Raw genomic sequence first — 20,498 nt, forward strand, 5'->3', positions numbered from 1 at the left:
GTTATGGCTATGGGCCACTATCTAGAGAAGCTATTTGATATTTAAAAAAAAAAAAGCGGGCCTCTTGAGAACTAGGCTATGGTTAACTGCCCATGAAAATGTCGTCATAGTGTGATTAATGTTAAACTTGAGAGATATTTTTACAATTCTGCTGTTTCTAAACAGTTAAATAGTGACTCCAGTGTGGGTTCCCTCCTGGCTGCCTGACATCTTAGGCATTCAGGAATGCCTTAATAAAGGCCCCCACTGATCGATCTGGCTCTTACTTGCTTAGCGTGCTAATCAATTCAGCCCCCGCATTCGATCTCCATTCAGTCCTTCATCATTCCCAACATGGAAAACTATAGCAGCAAGTCTATGTCTTCTAATTCCTCTAATTATCACAAACTAGCAAAGATTATCCAGAGTGTGACAGTGGTCAAACACACGAATTAGGTTACGTCCCCTTTCAGCAGCTCATCACAAACTCTTAACACATGGAAGTCCTCTAATGAAGCAAGACTAAGCCTCTTCCTGGCAATTATGACGACGGAAAGTTTTCCCACAGTTGATCTAGTGATACCATTAATATTGAACATTAATAGGTCAGTTAACATTGTACAGGAATTAAGATGTAGCACATGCTCTAGAGCAGTGGTTCTCAACCTGTAGGTCATGACCCCTTTGGAAAGTAGAATGATCCTTTCACAGGGATTTCCTAAGACCCTCAGAAAACACAGATATTTGCACTGTGATTCATAGCAGTAGTAAAATTACAGTTATGAATTATCAATGAAAATAATTTTATGGTTGGGGAGTCAGCACAACATGAGAAACTGTATTAAAGGGTTGCAGCATTAGGAAGGTTAAGAACCACTGCCTTAGAAGGTTCTAGGAGCTGGTGAAGACTAAAATAAGAAATTTATGTTATAGCACAGATATTCATGTTCTAAAAATTTTTTTCACTTATAGGAGAAGTTGTGACCTTGGTGTGTGTCTCTCTCTCTCTCTCTCTCTCTCTCTCTCTCTCTCTCTCTCTCTCTCTCTCTCTCTCACACACACACACACATACACACACACACACACACACACACATACACAAGCATGCACACATATATATGCCCTTTTTCAAAAAGCTATATGATTTATGAATTATTTTTCTGTCTTATTAACAAGAATATATTTTCCCCAATTGAAAACACCAGCTTAGCTCGGTTAGAATACAAGAGCAAATTTCACACCATCACTGTCTAGTCAGAGTAAATCTTCCCACTTTCCTTTTAGGAAATATCTCTGGACAAAATTGTTCTTTCTCCTTAAACAATACCTGCAAAGATAAGCTTTATTTTGACATCAAAGTGGATTAACTTATTGGTAACTAGACTGGTAGTCAGCTGCCACCCACTGCACATGTGCACAGATAATAACCTTCTAAAAAAGATTTATTTATTTATTATTATGTATATAGTGCTCTGCCTGCATGTACATCTACTGGCAGAGGAGGACATCAGATCACATTATAGATGGTTGTGAGCCACCATGTGGCTGCTGGGAATTGAACTCATGACCTCTGGAAGAGCAGACAGTGCTCTTAAGCATTGAGCCATCTCTCCAGCCCCGATAATAATTTTTTTTGAGCACTTTTATATCATAATACGTTGTAAACATTACCATTGTTTTCATCCTATCCCATTTCTTCATGCCTTCCATCACCCACAGTTCTCTTCATAGACCATGCAAGGCCCCTGAGCCCTGTACAAGCATTTGCTCAGTGTCTCCTCACTACCAGCTCATAAATACTTTAAATATCACTCCTTGTTAGGTTCCTGAAGAAGTAAATATAGTCATCAACAATCTATGCATTTTTCTGACTGCTGAACAGAATCCCCTTGCTGAGCTTAGCATAAATATTTATGAAATTCAAAATATGCCTTTTATCTAAGGAAGTCCAATTTAGGCTTTATTGAAACAGATCAATCACTGATATTCAATCTGTCTGAATGTCTTTTGATTCCTCCTCTAAAATACTGAAACAATCTGACTGCTCACTAAACACACCGCTGCTATGTCCCTGTTTCCAAGCCCCTTTTCATGGCTGCAATATGGCAGAAGCTTCCTAAATGTTCTCCAAGCTTCACTTATTCCCTCAGCTGCAGCAGCCCGCTCCCAAGATCCTGCCTAAACAGATGCTAAACTTTATTGCTCTGCTACTTGAACCCTACAGCCACACCTATCTTTTTATTCTCTCTCTCTCTCTCTCTCTCTCTCTCTCTCTCTCTCTCTCTCTCTCTCTCTCTCCTCTCTCTCTCTCTCTCTCTCTCTCTCTCTTTGTTGTTGTTTTTCGAGACAGGGTTTCTCTGTGTAGCCTTGGCTGCCCTGGACTCACTTTGAAGACAAGGCTGGCCTCGAACTCAGAGATCTGCATGCCTCTGGCTCCCTGAGTCCTGGGATTAAAGGCGTGCGCCACCATGCCTGACTAGCCCCTGCCCTCCACCCCCCCCACCTTAACCACACTAAATAGTGAAGCCTATCCAGCAGTTGTCAAGGGCTTCGCTGACTCATGGCTTCTCTGAATTCATGTGTGAATACTTGTACCCTTTTCGCTATTACTAACAGCAGTACACTGGTCTTTTTGGTCTTCCTTTAGCAAATCGGACATGCTTTCACTTCAAGTTCTTTATGCTGCCAGTTTCTCATGCAATGTACAGATATTACACAAACTATATGAGCCAGGGACCTGACCATCAAGGATGGAGTAGCCTTCTTGCTTGTTTCTTTGAGAGATTGCTTTTGTCTGTCTAGCGGACACTTTGCTGAAACATTTGCATGGTTAATTCTTTCACTTATTTTAAATCTTTTCTTGTCCAGGGTCTTTCAGGAGCTTTCACTTCACTAAATTATGGCTAAATCAAAGTATTAAAGCTCATATATAAAGATTTCTCAAAGAGAGATTTCAGCAATATTGAATTTCTTGCTTAATAAAAAGTCTAATAGATGGTAACTTATTCCAGGAATGACTTCCGAAAGAATAATTGATAAAACAAAGTGTTACTCCCAAATATTTGGTGCTTTTTCTTTCTTAAAATAAAAAAATGTGATACAAAAGATTTTTCATATATCTATCTATATATATATATATATGCACACACATATATAATAACAATTTAAGCCTTCATTATGCATCTGACCTCTCATTTTAACATCTGAATAGAAAATTACAAAATGACTTCAAGGTTCTACTTTTCCTGTAGAATACCAATCAACTTTGGGAACAGTACAGTTTAATTTGTAAATATGTCCTCTGAAAAGTAATGTGAAGGATGAAAGTCAGAACCTCCAATGAACTCATTACATTTGTTTAAATCATATGGCTATTTAAAGACCCCTCGTATGACTCCTCCTTTAAAATCTGGTTTGCCTTTTCTTTTCCACTGCAGGTTTCTGGGCCAAAGCTAAGGCTACATTCCACTCAATAGCATAAACAACATGCCCTGACATAAGGAGAACCCAAACCCAGTCATGGATGCTAGTAAAGCCCAGTCCCGGAGACTATGTGTCTCTTTACAGTAGTATACTTACTCTACTGCTGACGGACGTCACACTGCGAACACTTGGGGCGGGTGACCTCTGAGCGCCTGGGATTCCCCCATTGTTGTAGCTGCTTTTTGATGCTCTTCGTCCAGCCTCCTGGTCAATGACATCTGATGAAGTGGTCCTTCCCCTAAATGATAGGATAAAGCACACTCTAACCCAGACAGCCACCGAAGGCTCAGGCCAGGGAAGGCTTGTGAGGAACTTGATGAGGAATGTGCATTTCACCAAGTTCACACGGGAGCCTCTCAGCAGATTTCATGATCCCTTCCCCAAATACCCTGACGTGGCTAGCTCCACTGTCTTTTATAACCTCCCTCCTACCTGTCTAATTTTATGCCCCAGTTTTCATCAGCACACCAAGCCATCCCATATCTCTAAACTGACCAAAACTACATGCATGTGTAAGTCATTTGCATCCCTTGTCCCCACCTCTTTTCCATTCTTTACCCATGTATCCATGTGTGTTGTTTGGCATCTTAGTTCCTGTGCTTTTGACAGTGCTGAAGGTAGTCCTATTACTTGTGGCCTTCCATGTTATCTCCAGTATCTCCCTTGGTGCAGAAGTCATTCAGTTTTACTTAATCAATGCTTAGAAATTATAGTTCATTTCTTAGGCTAACTCACAGTGAATAACAAGTATGCTATAAAATAGTGGCACTGGGTAAATGGGCTCAAATCACTTTCGTGTTTGAGAAAATTATTTGATTCTATTCAGTGATGAGAATAGCAATTCCTGCTCAGGAGGTGATCACAGGGTTCTGATTCAGTGGAGCATCACCAATGAATATACAGTTCAGATGAATTAGAATTCAAAAGAAATATTAGTCCCTCGGAGGCCTGCTTTTTTCTGAGGAGAAATGGAGGAGGAGTGCATCTGGGAGATGAGGGTGGGTGGGATGGGACTAGGAAGAGGGGACAAAGGGAAAACTGCAATCAGGATGTAATGAAGGAGAAAACAAATTTTTAAAAATTCATTCTTATTTTATTACATATCCCCAGAAAGTCCAAAATAGGCTAGTAAACAAAACTTTATGACATTTGAGTTTTTAATTATTTTTGGTAAACTATCATAGTAAGCATATAATTGATGGGGCATACCAGCAACTAAGAATGATTAGGGTTTAAAGTTGATCCAACTAAAGCAAAGCACTAATGGAATAAAGAAAGAATTTCGTTTTCTGTTTTATTCTTTGAGAAGGGGGTCTCACTGTTTAGTTGTGGTTGGCTTAGAATTCACAGAGATCTGTCTGCCTCTGCCTCTCATAAGGGCTGGCATTAGAGATGTGTGCTAGTACACTGGGCAAAGAAAGAATTGTAACAATGTTTGAAGCTCCATACATTATTACCAGAAAATAAATCTGGCACAAGAGGGAGCAGGCAATGACCACTGTAGCTGCCAAAGCAAACGAATTCCTGCTTGACATCATCAGCCCCAATGCACACAGTAGCAGTATTCACTATATATTCACTGTTCATCAATTTCCTTTTCCTAAACATCACTGAAATACAATTTCAATTTTAATGATGAGAAAAGTGAGTCTTACAGATGTTAAATATGACCAAGGCATAATGCTCCCTACCAGTCCTCCCAGTCCTCCAGGGCCTGAGCTAGGGAAATCATGAGTCTGAAGCTAGCCCGGACTCCTTAAGTGGGATCTTATCATAAAATAAAAAGAAGGGAGAGAGAACACTCATTCTTTCTCTTTCTGCCTGTTTTTTCCCCCTTCTTGTCTTGGAATAAGCCAAAAGGGGGAAGGGAGAGGGCACTGGGAAGCAAATAAAGATAATGTGTGATGACATATAATAGATGAAAAATTCACAATGAACTCTGTTACCTTGTCTGCTAACTAAAATAAAAATCAATAAAAGAGCTATTTCTGTACATACATTACTGCATAGCCATGCTGTCACAAAGTTAATACCCAAAGAAGGGATTAAACACAGTATTGTACATCTACTCAAAGGCTGGGCTGATTTAATTTGTTTTTTCATGTTGATATCACATATCTCACTAACAGAAATTCATCCCAACCAGAATTCTGCATTAATAGAATGTAGAAGCAAGGAAAGGACCAAAGAACACCAAACTGCAAGGTAGCTTATGGACATTTGACTAAGAGAAGTCTGAGAAAACTATGTAGCACCCCTTTGATAGCATGTAGCATCTCTGTCCTCCTTTTTCTAGGGATAACCCTCAATTAAAGTGCTATGGACACAGCTCAGAGTCCTTTATGACTGTGTTTGTTGATTTTGACAAAATAACGTGTTTTCTGTTTTAATTACTTGACGTAATTTAGAAGTCTAAGTTTGGGGAACAACTGTCCTGAAGCCTCCCACAGCAGACACTGCACGTTAACAACAGCTACGCACATTCATACTTTTCCACATGCTTCCATTCATCTCAAAAATCCTACTTACTTTAGGAAGAGATCTGTTCTCTACCCAGGAACGTGTCATGATCACAGACATGATCTTCAGGACAATATTAGCCTAGAAACAGCTCTCTCTATTGTTGTAGCAGGGGAAAGTTCCTTTAAAAACGTCTACTGGTGAGACTTGCAAAGAGAGGTCAAGAACTTGCAACCAAAGGGATTCATGTGAACATTCTGCTTCGATCTGTGTTGAAGGGCTTCCCAGATCTAAGTGATTTGACAAATTTTCCCATCGCGATTTCAACAGGGCCGAAAGCAAAAGTCCTATCCATTGCAGAAGCTCTGGCACTTAGTTAATCAGAATGATGACATTTACCAAGCTAACCTGTAATAAGGGAAAATATTCTTGTGATCCTAAGTCAGCTACTGGAAATTATTGTTGCCAACAGCATTAGCTCAGAAATGACATAAACTTTCACATTTGTCCCTGACATTTACTTGTCTCAAAATATTTGCTTTTGATTGATTAAACTCAGAAAAGGTTTCGTCTAAAGAGGCCAAGAATTTTAAATACTTAGGTGCCAAGTGTTTCAGATGTTACTTAAAATATGACATAAATAGAAGGCCCTTTGCCACTTAAATGGAAAGAGGATGATAGCATCTGTGTCAAATGTAGAGAAGTTTGAAACCCAATTAAGAAAGCTCAAATTTTGATTCTGATATCATGCTGCCATGATTTAAATATGTATTAGAGCCCAGTGGCAACAAATGTCCAGGCTAACTTGGCTAAGGGGAAACTGGCAAGAGGGATGTACATTTGCCAGGGTCTGTGGAGCTTAGTTATATTGGGTTACTGAGAGACACCTTCTCTAGATTAGAAGAGGCTCGTCTCTTTTAGCTTATGAAACAGACCTTGAAACGCCTTTGTTCTCCCTAATTCTACAATGTCTCTAAATATTGATGATGCCTGCTAGATTTCTCTGTAGAGGATCCAAGAATAGCATAAATACTATAATTTAATGCTCTGCCTTTCTGGTTTCTATAATGCTCTCCCAGGAGGGCTATCTAGGAAATCATTTTCCAAGACCTACCCTTTCTAGAATGGCTGATAAGGTTGAGCCTGCACTACCTCGTTAAGTGAGTGTGTCCAGAAGACACCATTAATGTAAGAGTCACTAACACTGAGACAAAGCCATACTGTATGGTACCACACAAAAAATGCATGATATTCTTTCTGGGCCTTACAAGCGTCTCTATCTTCTTTTAGTTAATTTAACTGTGAAATGAATATATAGAAAAGATGAAAAAAAGAATTTATAGCTGTGAGATAAGTCTGATAAATGAGAAAGGAATATCAAAAATATAAAAAGAAAAGAAGGAAAGGTAAAATTCAGTACTCTCTCCCAGTCTTTGATGACCCCAAATGCTACCTCTTTAAACTGTCTTAGGTGAGATAAAACTTGACACCTTTTGGCACATCTGAAACACCAGACTGGATACTCTGAGCATGTAGTCTACAAATCAGTATACTGTAAAACTGCGTGGCTGATTCCTATACACAGAAAAATCTGGAAAACTGTGTGCTAAACTGCTCAGTAAGTTCATTGATCTCAGACAGGTGTCTACCTGTAGTCACCCCTTCCCATGTACCTGCCCACGCTTCCTGTTTATCATAGTGCTCACATGGAAAGTGTTGAGCTGCCCACACGGTGATAAATGAAGCTGTATTTCCTGGTTACGTGAGTGACTGTGAGATACTAAGGTTCAGCAAAATGGTCTGTGGATTGCAGTACTCTCATATAATATTTTCATGGCTAGCAAGCTAAGAGTAATTTCCCATTTTTAGATTGATGATAAAACGAAATAAGAAAACTTTGACACATAAATAGTATATAAAATTCATATTTAAATATCAATAAATGAAATGGTGTTAGAAAGAAGGCATACCCTTTCATTTATGTATTGTCTGTGCTGCTTTCTTTCTTCAACAGGAGAATTGAGAGGTTGAGATGGAGAGCTTGTGGGCCATAAAGCTAAACACGTTAGCTTGAATATGTGTACCCATTCACAGAAATATATAAACACACAGATATGCTTGTCTACACTTAAAAAAATCAAACTATTTGGAGAGGCCAACATATTCAAAAGGTATAAGTTGTAGACGAGTTATAACTACAAATTTCTAGCTACAGAATATTTGTGGGACTCTAGACCTCAGTTGTCTCCTGCTGGTAAGTATATGGATGAATCCATATTTCTCTGCTCCATCATTATCCTCTCTTTACTGCATCAAGATCCTGTTTTCTTAAGCCCTCAATTGTCTGATGATACTGCTTTAGGCTGTTTATGACAGTTTGTGGCTTTGGTTGCCCAGTCCTTGCTTCTATTGAAGAGTGATCTACTTACCCAAAAGAGGTGAAAATACAAAAATAAGGATTTGTAGACCTGGATGCTAGGGCAATGGTGGCACAAAACTTATGTAATAACCAAATAATAATTGATTTGGGTTAAGGCCCACTCCACAAATGGAAATGTCCCTGATGTTACTTGGGTGTCCAAGGACCAGAGACTACACAACCCAGGAACCTAGGGTAAAACCAAATAATACCCACCTTCCAAATGTCAGTCAGATATACCGGGCCAGAAGGCTGAAGATGATGCTTCAACGTTATAGGGAGTGTTGGGTAACTGTTCAGGCAAGAAACTATCTCTGTCATCTTCTCATTTGGGAAGCTACTAACCTGCACTTCCTATTTACTCAGGTAATTAATTTTATTCCTTCTCAAGTCTCTGCTGGAGTTGAAGACCAGACAGTTTAGTTTTACAATTAAGCTTAGTTGTTTAGGGGTTTTTAGGTCTAGATAGATGTTTTAAGTTGATAATGAGGAGATAGGGTAGGTATTGATTTACATTCAGAATTTTAGATGCACCAAGATAGGAAAGATGTTTTCTTCAAGCCTGCCAAATACAAATAGCCAAAACACTAGGAATGTAACATTTATATAATTCTGGATTGTTTCTGGTTCTTCTTGCTGAAGGTAGTTTATTGTATATATATATGTGTGTAATAATATAAATGTATATGTAAAAAAAAAAGAATTAATTAAAAAAAAAGAAAATATAACCGCCTTGGCATGAAAAAATAAATAAAACAGTAATGAAATGACCCCTAATGATATTCCGCTATACTCGGAGAACAGTGCTTTACTCAGCTACTCATCAGACAGGCTTCCTCCTGAAGTAGATGGGAACAAATACAGAGACCCACAGCTGGACATTATGCAGAGAGAAAGGTCTTGGAATACTCTGTCCTGAATGGGATGTGTCTGTCAAATCTCTCCCCTCAGAGCTCAAGGAGACCCATGGAAGAAGAGGTGTAAACAGTATAATAGTCAGAGGGGATGGAGGACACCAAGAAAACAAGCCCTTCTAAATCAACATGAACAAAACTCACATGAACTCAGAGAGACTGAAGCAGCGCGCACAGGGCCTGCATGGGTCTGCACCAGGTCCTCTGCGCTTATGTTATGACTTCCAGTTTAGGGGTTTTGTGGGATTCCTGAGTGAACAAATGAATGGGCCTCTGATTCTGTGGCTTCTCCCGGGCTCTTTCTCTTGTGTTAGTTTGTCTTGTCAACTCTGAAGTGATAGTTTTTGTTTTCTCTTATCCCATTTTGTTTTTCATGTTCGGTTGCTATCTCTTAGAAGCCTGTTCTTTTCTAATGAGAGACAGAAAGGAGTGACTCCAGAAGGGAGGGGAAGTGGGGACAAGCTTGGGGGAGTAGAGGAAGGAGAGAAGAATCTATTTTCAATAAAAGGGAAAAAAGAAGAATAGGTATTAGTAGAGGTGGACAAATGAAAACAAAAGCATGGAAAACAGCTGAAGCTAACTTTCCTACAGAAGGCAATTATTCTGTTCCTCAAATCTATCACAAACACAGACACACACACACACACACACACACACACACACACATGTATGCATGCATGCGTGCACATGCACACACACACATGCACACTCATACATGTACTCATGGGTGCACATGCACTCACACATAGACACACACACACAGAGAGAGAGAGAGAGAGAGAGAGAGAGAGTTTTGAATGTGTGTTGTGAGTCGTGTCTGTTTTATGTAGGTCAGCAGGCAATCTTGAGTGTCAATTTTCAGGTATCATATACCTGTCTTTTGACACAGAGTCTCTCAGTGACACTGACTTCACCAAGTAGGCTAACCTGGCTTGCTATGGGTCCTCAGGTATAAATGCATCTCAGTCCTTCCCCATGTGCTAGTATACTGCAAGCATGGACCACAGTTTTCTGACAGTTTTAAAAATGAAATATCAGTGTGAAACTCAGGCGCTCTATCCACCACACTCACATGTAAATTCATAGAATAAAATGCACATGTTTTTAGAGATACAATACACATGAAAACAATTTTTAAAGCTTGTTTTTTTGTAAGGAGTTTGCTAAGCAAATTAGAGTGTTTCATCTAAAGAAAGGAGTTCGATGACAAAGCAGTATTGACTAGGTATGCGATTACAACTGCAAGCTAGAACCCTCCCACCTTGCTATAGAATACTACCATGGAGGGGAAGCTGCCTACTGAAATCTCAATTGCGAAGAGGAAAATAGGAACCCTTCTCAGGACGTGAAAATAATGTCACTTCTAATGACAGCAGAGGCAAGATTAAATCATAATATGAATTTAATATACTTATTTTCCTCCAATAATATACATATGGAAAGACAGTGTTTTTAAGTCATGAAGGTACCAAATATGGACCATAAAAACTAGAAAAGTAGCGCTTGCGATGAGGATGAAGTTAGCTACAGGCTGATTTTAATGGTGTGATCTCTGATTTGGGGTTGGAGCCAAACAAAGCAGCATGTGAAATTTCATAGACAGTGTGACAATCAGTCCTGGGGCTTGTGGAGAGCAATTAAAAGTAAAAAAATAATTTTAGTGTGTGTGTAAGGGGATCAAAGAAGAAAGAAAAACGACAAAGCGAGTGGGCATGATGGTGTGCAAGGGCTCACGGTAAAATGCTTACCATACCTTCCAGTAATATGAAAGAAATGCTGCCTAGAAATATAGCTTCCTCCCTGCACCCACTTCTACTAACCAGCAAATTTCAGGCTCAGTGTTCTGTGATTTTCATATAATGTTAAGAGGACACTGCTGGCACCCCACCTAAGCCCTCATATCCTATTACTAGTTCTATATAACTCTCCATAGTTTCTAAGGGCCTTTCTGATGGTGTTTCGTACTTTGTGCCATTAATGTTTGTCCATTGCTGCTGCAGCTACAGGCCTAGAAATGCCTTGAAATCTTTCTCCCTCTCAACCACATGGTAGAAAACTTTGATGAAATATACAATTCCTAGTTAAATTTGAATTTCATATAAACTTTATTAAGAATTGGAATTGTCTAAATATCTCACTGTGTATACATATACTAAAAATGCTGTTTATGCTAAATTCATATTTATCTGGATACCCTTTATCTTTATTTGTTTAAGAAAGAAAACCCTGCATGGAGGAATCCATAGTCAGTAACTGACTTGGATCAGAGTAAAATGGCCTGGCTCCTCCAAATGCAAAGGGGCATGCCATAATTTGTATTCCTAAGGCTGCGTCTGGATCCTCAGACTCAGTCCTTACCTGGGCTACATCATTACCTAGCTTTTCCTTTCTCTGTTTTGTCCCTCCCACCACCTTTTCAATTTTTCTCAAAATCAGTTTGCTGAGATGCTAGAAAGAAGGCTCAGTGGTTAAGAGCACCAGCTGCTCTTCCAGAGGACCTATGTTCATCTCCCAGTACCCACATGGCAGCTCAAAACTGTTGCTAACTCCAGTTTCATAGGATCTAATGCCCTCTTCTGGCCTCTATGGGCACCAGACACACTTGTGGTGCACAGAAATACACTCAGGCAGACCCACAAATGGATAAAATACATTTTAAAAATTTAAGCCAATTGGATGATAAATCACTTGCATGAGTCCTTGTCTAGAGATCTGTGTCTGTTAGAGTACAGCAACCACTCCCTGGAGCTTAGAAGGAATTTGGAATAGCTGCCATGAGTACCATCCCATTTATTAACTACCGTTTGCAACCTTTTAAAAACTGTCCTTTGCTTTATATGTCCATTCCCTAGCAACAAGGGAACGGCCATTTGTCATGCTTTCCTGAAAGACTGCTATGCCTTTCCTGTCTTGTTCATATCTCTCCAGCTTTGAAACTACCAAAAAGAAAGAAACCACTTAGGCACTTGATAAAACATCATTTCCACTCATATAATGATGTGAGTTTAAAAAAAAAAAAAAAAACAGTCTTAGACCAGCTGCTCCAGGAAAAGACCAATGAACCATGAAGAAATATGCTCTTTCAAGAAAAAGGGAGAATAAATGCTAAGCTGGGTTAGGTCATAGATGAAAGAGATGGGCATCTCATTTTAGATGATAGTTTAGAAAAAGTAGCTCTCCCACCTTCACTTGGAACGATGGAATGAAGCTCATTATGGCAATCCATTAATGATTCATCACCAAGGTCAATACATGTTCCAGGGAAAGGAGGCTTTGCCCTATAAATCTCTTGAGCATTTTCCTTTTCTTAATAGGAAAGCATTGATCTTGACATGCTAAAACCAAACAACTCTCGTGACACTATTTGAATTGTCTACAAACCATTTTAGGTATTCACAATTTAAAAGAAAACTGTAATCGGATGCTGGGGTGTTGTCTTCCACAATAGATGGCTTCCAGCAGGGATGCGGGAAGAGGATGACTCAGCTCTCCTTAGGAAGCAGGCCACTGAGACTTTGACCATGCCCCAGTGGGCATATAGATAACACAAATTGGACTTTTTTTTTTTTTTTTTTTTTTTTTTTTTTTTTTGCTTAGGGGAGAGGGTCTCAAGGGTGGGAGCTAAACAGGGAAGGACTAAGAAGCAAATTTAATAGTGATATATGATGTGAAATCCCCAAAGAATCAATAAAAAATATTATGTTGGACAAAAAGATAGAGTCTTCTTTGCGGACTTGAAGGTGGCATGTGGGAGAGGTTTGGAGGGAGCGTAGGGAATGAATATGATAAAAATGGATTGTTTGCGTGCATGAATTTTCCAAAGAATAAATACAAAGATGTTTAAAGTCTATTTATAGTCTGTCTTCCAGTTTATAATTACAAGAAAATCTTGTGTCAAAACAGCAGCATTTGATGAAACATGATCATATGGCATTACTGCTTTACAATCATTTATGCTTAGCAACAGAGACGACAAAAGATGCAAACCTAGGCAGAGTGATTCTGGAATAACAGTATAAACACCTTGATCATGGGGAGAAAGCCTCTCGTTCTTGATGGGTTAGTAAAATTCAAAATTGCAAGATCTAATTTTGCTTGATGGGCCTGGGATCCTCTGTTTGCTTTAAACAAGGAATCCATTCTTTCCTCTTCTTATATACTGCCCGTGTTAAAGTGGTAGCCTGAAGTGTAAAACCCTATCATGGTTCTGGAGAGATGGTTCAGGGGCTAAAAACACTGGCTACTCCTCCAGAGGACCTGGGTTTGATTTCCTGTATCTATATGGCAGCTCACAGATCTCTGTAACTCCAGTCCCAAGGAATCCAATGCTCTATTCTAGTCTACACAGGTACCAGATAAGCACCGGTGTGGGGAGATGTATGCAGTACAACACCATGTACATAATAATAAAAACTAAATATATTAGTAAAAAATAAAACAAAATGGCTCCATCACAGGGTTCCAAAGAGGCTGAGAAGAGACTGTCAGTAACCCACTCAGAGCCAAGGAAGCAAGAAGGAAAAGATGCTTTGCTTACGTCTTAATCACACAGGGAATATATCTGCATTCTTGGATGTTTGAAAAATTCTGTACACAATACAGATCCTCTAATAGTGGATCGATCATCTCGTTATTATATACATCTTTCCCTATAGTCTTATGTAAAGTGACATGTAGAGGAATCCTAGAGCTAAAAATAAAACCAGCAGGAACAGTTATCACGACATTAATAAAAACACCATCGAAAGAATGTCTCGTCTATATACTAGATTATAACATGTGAGCTGCTGGGATCCATATTCACTGCCACAGTTAGAAATAAGCAGTGTTATGAGAAAAAGAAAATTCTCCTTGTAGAACCTAAAAAAAAAACAAAACAAAAACAAACAAACAAACAAACAAAAAAAACCAATGGAAATAGTAGCAGGACTGCTGCAGCCTGAGCAACCAACCCCAAAATGGAGTTAACATGTAGATAGTGCAGTGTATCATGAGAGCAGATACTTTTTCTTACTTGTAACTTTGATAGTAATAAGACAGATGGAAAATTAGGCCTGAATTGTACCAAACAAGACAGACAATCAAAGCTGATTAGAAGTGACTATGCTCTTGGCTATCCTCTCCATTTCTTTGGATTCTCCTGACAAGAGATGACACTATGCACAAGAGAGCTTTGCTTGACCCATCTGGAAATCAGAGGCAGTGAAACAAGAAATAAATGGAATTACAAAGTGAATTCTCTGGGGCAGCACACACGGTGAAATTATTAATCTGTTTTTGAAAACTGTGAGGAATGGGCATGACACTTAGAGGGTTTTATGTTGTGTTTTAGATGTTGAAAAAGAAAAAGATAAAGAAATCAACTGAAGATTTATCTGCCATGTACATCTCTAGTTGAACTATAGCCCCAACTCCCAAAACAGTTGGTTCCATCCCTTCAAATGACAGAAATGATTCTAACATTGGTACGTGGAGAGGAAAGGTTTCTTATTACAACTGACAAAGATCTTCTTGCCTTTCTGGAGCGTATGTTAGGCATTCTTTGCTTGCCAAGTCTTTACAAATACGTAGACTCCCTATGTGGGTAGGAAGTCATCAATCTAATTCCCGGGCTGTCCTGTTGCTCAGTTTGGTATATCTCTTACCTGTCTGAACCAGGGGCTGACTTGAAACTCTGAAGATTTTGGCCGTCTAGGTCCAAGCTATAGCTCCTCCCACTTCCAGGTTTTTGAGTTCTGATTTCTCCTCTGGTTGCCGATCTGAACTTGCTAAGGAGAAAACTGAAAATAAACATAGGAATTCAAGATCAAAATAAGAAAAGTTTCCTCATAATACCCATAAACTAATGCATCTGTCAACCCCCATCAGAGAACCTTCTACTTGCAGTAGATAGGGATTAACACTGCCATACAACTGGGAAAAGCACAGAAAAGATGAGACTTCTGAATGCAGAACCCTGGAAGGAACAGACACCGCACCACTCCTTCCAAAGCTCAGGAATCATTTCAGAAGAAGGGATAAAAAGAGGGTGAGAGTTAGAGGTGCTGGACAGCTACAAGGAAATATCTTCTGGGCACAGGAGAACCGCTGCGTATGTGAGCCCACAGTAGTTGTGATAGCATAAAAACTCATGCGCAGGCCAAAGTCAGACAAATTCTCAATGTGGTGAGGGACGTTGGCACTAAATCCTACACATGCTCACAGAGCAGTTGCCTATATCTAGTGGGAGTCAGAGTCGGTTTTCTCTAAGGACAGACATAGCCCCCAGTAAGTCAATTACTCTTAGGTAGAAGGCCACATTATCTAAGAATATTGAAATGTCCCAAATATGACTTGATGGTTAAAAAAAAAAAAAAAGGAGAGGAGGGGCTGGAAAGATGATCTGGCAGTTAAGATCACTAACTGCTCTCCTGGAGGACCTAGACTCAACTCTCAGCACCCACATGGTGGCTCAGAGCAGTGTGTAACTCCAGTTCTGACACCCTCTTTTGGCAAACTTAGGATCCAGGTACACACAGAGAGAGTGTGTTTAGTTAGAACAGAGAGCAGGGTTTGATTCCCCAGCACCAAAAGTGAATAATACAATAACAGTTTCTATTTCTTTCATTAACAAATGAGTATTCAATAAAAACGCAAACCTGAGGGGTTCTGAGGAGTTGGGTGCCTGTGCCTCTAGTTGCCCAGCAAGGATGCTACTTGTTGATAAGCCAGGTCTCTGCCCTGCTAAGGAAAAAGACTGTCTAGTTTGGAAACTCACCAGCCAGCTGAGCGGGAGAGGCATATTCTGGGCTGGGACTCTTTGCAAGCATGCTGAAACTAGGGAATTGCTTATAGCTTGCACAGAAAGGAAATGATTTTCTGGGATTAACAAAGATGGCAACTTAGACCATAGCTCTCTTTATTGGACCACAAAGGACTCTAGGTAATGAAAGAATATGCTACTTACATTTTTTGTTGTTGTTCTTCTTACTAAACATGTTACGTGTCATTGAGCTACCCTGTAAATGACACATCTTTTACATTGTTTATTACTTCTTGGACAGCTTCCTACAATGTGTGTAGATTATATTTACACCGCCAACTTGTCACCAATCCTCGCTCCCTTCCCTATTCACTGGACTTTGTGAAATCTGATTGCATTACTGCTTCATGCAGTTAATTGGAAATGAAACAAAAATAGATTTTGAAGAAATGGAGTTCAAGTCCTGGTCCAGAATACTGAGGGCACCAAACATGCCTGCTTTTAAATACATTTAAGTATGGCTGGCACTGATTGGACTCAGTGTCTATTAATAATAACGATAATTTTACAAAGAGCACATGAAATGTGAAAGGGGATGGGTGAGTCCAAGAGAGAGTTAGTGGGAGGCTGTATGGGTAGATAAGATACATTTGAAATTTTCAAAGAATAAATAAAATATTTAAAAAGCAACAACAAGATGTCAGCTGTAATCTTTAGGAAGATGATATTGGATTGATAACTTCATTTATTTTATGTTCAACAATGTTCTAAGTGAAGAAATGAGCTCCAGAGATACTGGCATAATCTTAATAGAATCTGCTAGGTTGTTTCTACTTCAAAGGACTCTGGTAAAATGTCACTGTCAACATGTCAGAACCTTCATTATACTGGAAAATTACCTTTGGGTGAGAATGATGCTTACTGTAATGTCAGTCTTTGCTGCTCAGAGAAGCACCTTGTACATGGCCTAGTCTTTGCACTTCTTAAGGTATTTCCTCTGCTCAGAATCACCCCTTCTTTCTTTTGATAACCTAAATCCAACCCATCTGTCAAGCTTCTTGCCACATCCCACTTGTAATCTGATGTGTGTGTCTTGATGTCTCTTATGGCAACCCCAAAGCAGCTATTATCTATTTATGTAATATGTGTCTTTATTGCCTGTGACATCCCTGTGAGTTATTAACAGAATGCTGTATTTAGGGAGAGCTTGAGAGCTCCTATTGTCATTTTCAATTTTCATATAAGCCTTTAAAACTTAGTAACATTTTAGGCTTTAAACTGTCCTGGATGTTACAGTCCATAAAGGCAGAACTAAGCTGCCAGTTTTGAGTTACATCAGGGCTCAGCCAAATGCTTTGGTGATTTGAATGAGTCAAGATCGGTGTGACCCACTGTTTGTCAGATATTGTTTTCCAGCTCCAAACATCCTTAGTTGTGTGACCTGACCCTGTGTTGCCTGAACTAAGATCTGCAAACTATAGCTCTTAGCAGCATCTGTAGGCTCTAAGATTCTTATTCTGCCAATCCATTGGTTCCTTTAAAGGAGTTAGGCACTATGTTATATGTCTTAACACAAAAGCAAGGAAGCTACTGGGGAGGCATTAAAACAGCTTACCATTAAGTGTATGTATATTAGGCAAGGGTCAGAGCGAAAGATGAGAAGAGATGCACATGCACAAGGCATTGTGGGAATCCCGAAGAATAAATGAATGCAATAGGATAGGGAGGGTTAAATGATTAGGATAAAAATGTAAGAAATTCTAGAGTATCATTTGCCTTTATCTCTGCTAACTAATGAACAAGGGAGTTAGTTACGAGAGTTTGAGTTAAACCGTACTTTTATTTCATTCTCACAAATAGTTTAGAACACTGAAAAAATGAGAAACGGCCACACTGCTTTTAGAGCTAGCTACCATCTCAGCCATGGTCAGCTATTCATGGTGGTTTCTGCCAAGAGAACAATGCAGCGCTACCTAGAGAGGAGCCCCATGAGACTTGGCACACCTTCGAAGCGTTGCTATACAGTCTTCTTTTGTGGCACCTTGCTGCCAGTTCCCAGAGGCCTCTTGCATCTTGTTCTCTGACATATATCCCATTGCTTACTCCAGTACTCAACAAGCATATCTGCCTTCTGAACTAAGTTGTAGTAGTCAAATGTGACTCTTTTCCTTACGGAAGCTTGTATTTTAAATGGGAATAGAATGTTTGAGTAACTAGGTTTTAATTGCTGTTTTACATATCAGCAGGTAGGTTAGAGGAGAGGGATGCTGGCATTTGCAAGGAAAGGTTATAATCATCAACTTATAGCTGTGACTGGCTCTGACCAGAGATCTGCCTGGGAGTAATGGGAATCATTTGGTACCAGAGTAAATAGGTCAAATGAAATAGAGCTCTTATAAGTTTGGTTCATCCAGTGAAATGATTTATACGAGGTTAAAAGTACTTAAGATTGCATCTCCCTACGATAAAATGTTACCCTGGTTGAGTCTCTCACCTCCTCTGGGCCACTGATGTGACATAAGACATAAAACACTAAAAAATTCTTTATTTTGGAGATGGATAGCATGTGCTTACCCTTTCTTCTTGGGTCCATCATGAATGGCCTTCTGTCTGATGGAAGATGAAGTATCTGACTTGTCTATATCTTGGTGGGCTTGCTCATGGCTTTGTTGTTCTTCAGACCCTCATGGGAAAAAAAGAAGAGAATAAGTTTATATACAAAAAGATCAGAAAGGATAACAAATGTCTCTTCTGCATTCATTTTCTAGACTACCACAAGACCAAAGAAGTCCATAATAATTAGTAATGACAATTCAGTTCCAAGTTATTTTGTATACATAGTTATTTTTCATTTGTTGAATGCTGTAGAGATAACTAAGAATTAAGACCAGAATTTATCAGGGGAAAGTTTGGTAAGATAAGCTTTCCTAGGAAGGCTACAATGAAGAAACAAATTCATTATGCCTCTACAGATACCTTTAGGATATGAAATGCTGCATTCAAGAGATCTCTAAATCCAAAGACAACAGATTTTCTTTTCTTTCTTTCTTTCTTTTTTTTTTGGTTTTTTTTTTTTTTTTTTTTTTTTTTTTTTTTGGTTTTTTGATACAGGGTCTCTCTGTGTTAATCTTGGCTGTCCTGGACTCACTTTGTAGACAAGACTGGCCTCAAATTCACAGAGATCCATCTGCCTCTGCCTCCTGAGCGCTGGGATTAAAGGCCTGCACCACCTCACCCGGCCCAGATATTATTTTTATAGGTATGTTTTGTTTGTTTGTTTTTGTTTTGAGACAAGTTATCAATCTATTTCTAAGGCTGGTCCGTAACTCTCTATGCATCCCAGGTTGCATCTGAGTCCATAACCCCTGCGTTTCAGTCTCCCAGCAGTAGCGAACACAAATGTGGCACAATACACTACAGCCAGACATCATGACCATGAGAGCCCAACTTCATGGGATGACAGGTATGTGTGCATGTATCTTATGCCTGAGATGTAGTCCACAAACTGGAAAAGTCTGAGGTTTAGTGTGGGAAGAGGCTGTAGCTGACTGGAACATTTTTATTCAACCTGATGGTTTTATTCACCTTTAGGAGAACTTCTTTATCAGTGTCTCACCCAAAAGTGTCACAGGAACCAGTGGTGCCCCAGACAAAAAGACACCTATTCCACCTTTACTATATAAACCATGCCTGGAAAATCTGCACTCAAGAGAGCTTAAATCAATGCTGAACCAATTCTATTGTATATACTGAAAAGCAATCTCAAGCCTGTTGTTCTTGGTACTTGGGGCTAGTATAATTCTGCATTGACTGAAGCTCTCTTACAAAATTTAAGACCATTAGCATATTCTAGGATAAATGCTATTGACTCGGTCTAATCATTATAACAACCAAAAATGCTCCTTGGCATTTCCCAATGTTCCCATTTGTTAGGAACCAAGAACTAGACTTTTTTAAAAACATAGCACTTAAAAACCTGAAATGAAACTTAGTGGAAAATCAAGAATTACTTTCAAAATGGGAGGCATTTATTCCACCTGTTTTAAGTAGCTTTTTTAAATGTTATAAAATATCAGAAATATACTTGGAAAGATAAATTGCTATGATGAGGGTGCGGGGTTCTTTTGAAAATCTCAGCATTTCAGATATGTGGAAAATCAGTACACAGTTTATTTTCTACTGACTTCATTTGTGTGATTTTCAGATTTAAATTCCAAGCTACCAGGTCTTGAAATGACCTAAGGGATTGAGGAAAGAAATCCAACTGTGTTTCCCTCTTACATTACTATAGGTGGAGTTATTTATCCTAACCAAATGACAACTTACATTCTTGAAGACAAATGATTATATTAGTTACCTGGGCTTCTTCTTAAGATGGACTGTCGAACAACATCTGTGCCCAGAACATTGACTTGCTTGAAACGCTTTGCCTTTTCTTCAAAAAACCATTCTCCACTGATAATCCTTAGCTGCCTGCTCATGAAGCAAAAAGAAAGTTCTA

The 20,498-nt window shown here is 39.2% G+C and overlaps 1 protein-coding gene across 2 annotated transcripts in view; it reads right to left on the reverse strand.

The window, feature by feature from the left end:
* Nucleotides 1-20,498, reverse strand: part of Sytl5 (synaptotagmin like 5) — a 94,310-nt gene that overhangs the window by 46,663 nt on the left and 27,149 nt on the right. For both annotated transcript variants that reach the window (XM_051141004.1, XM_051141003.1), the window contains exons 3-6: nt 20,355-20,470; nt 18,572-18,680; nt 14,901-15,035; nt 3,559-3,700 (exon numbers count right to left, since the gene is read on the reverse strand). In XM_051141004.1, coding sequence (XP_050996961.1) covers nt 3,559-3,700; nt 14,901-15,035; nt 18,572-18,680; nt 20,355-20,470 — 502 coding nt within the window. The remainder of the gene's footprint in view (nt 1-3,558; nt 3,701-14,900; nt 15,036-18,571; nt 18,681-20,354; nt 20,471-20,498) is intronic.

Source organism: Acomys russatus, chromosome X (genome assembly GCF_903995435.1).
Source record: "Acomys russatus chromosome X, mAcoRus1.1, whole genome shotgun sequence".
NCBI classification, from domain to species: domain Eukaryota; kingdom Metazoa; phylum Chordata; class Mammalia; order Rodentia; family Muridae; genus Acomys; species Acomys russatus.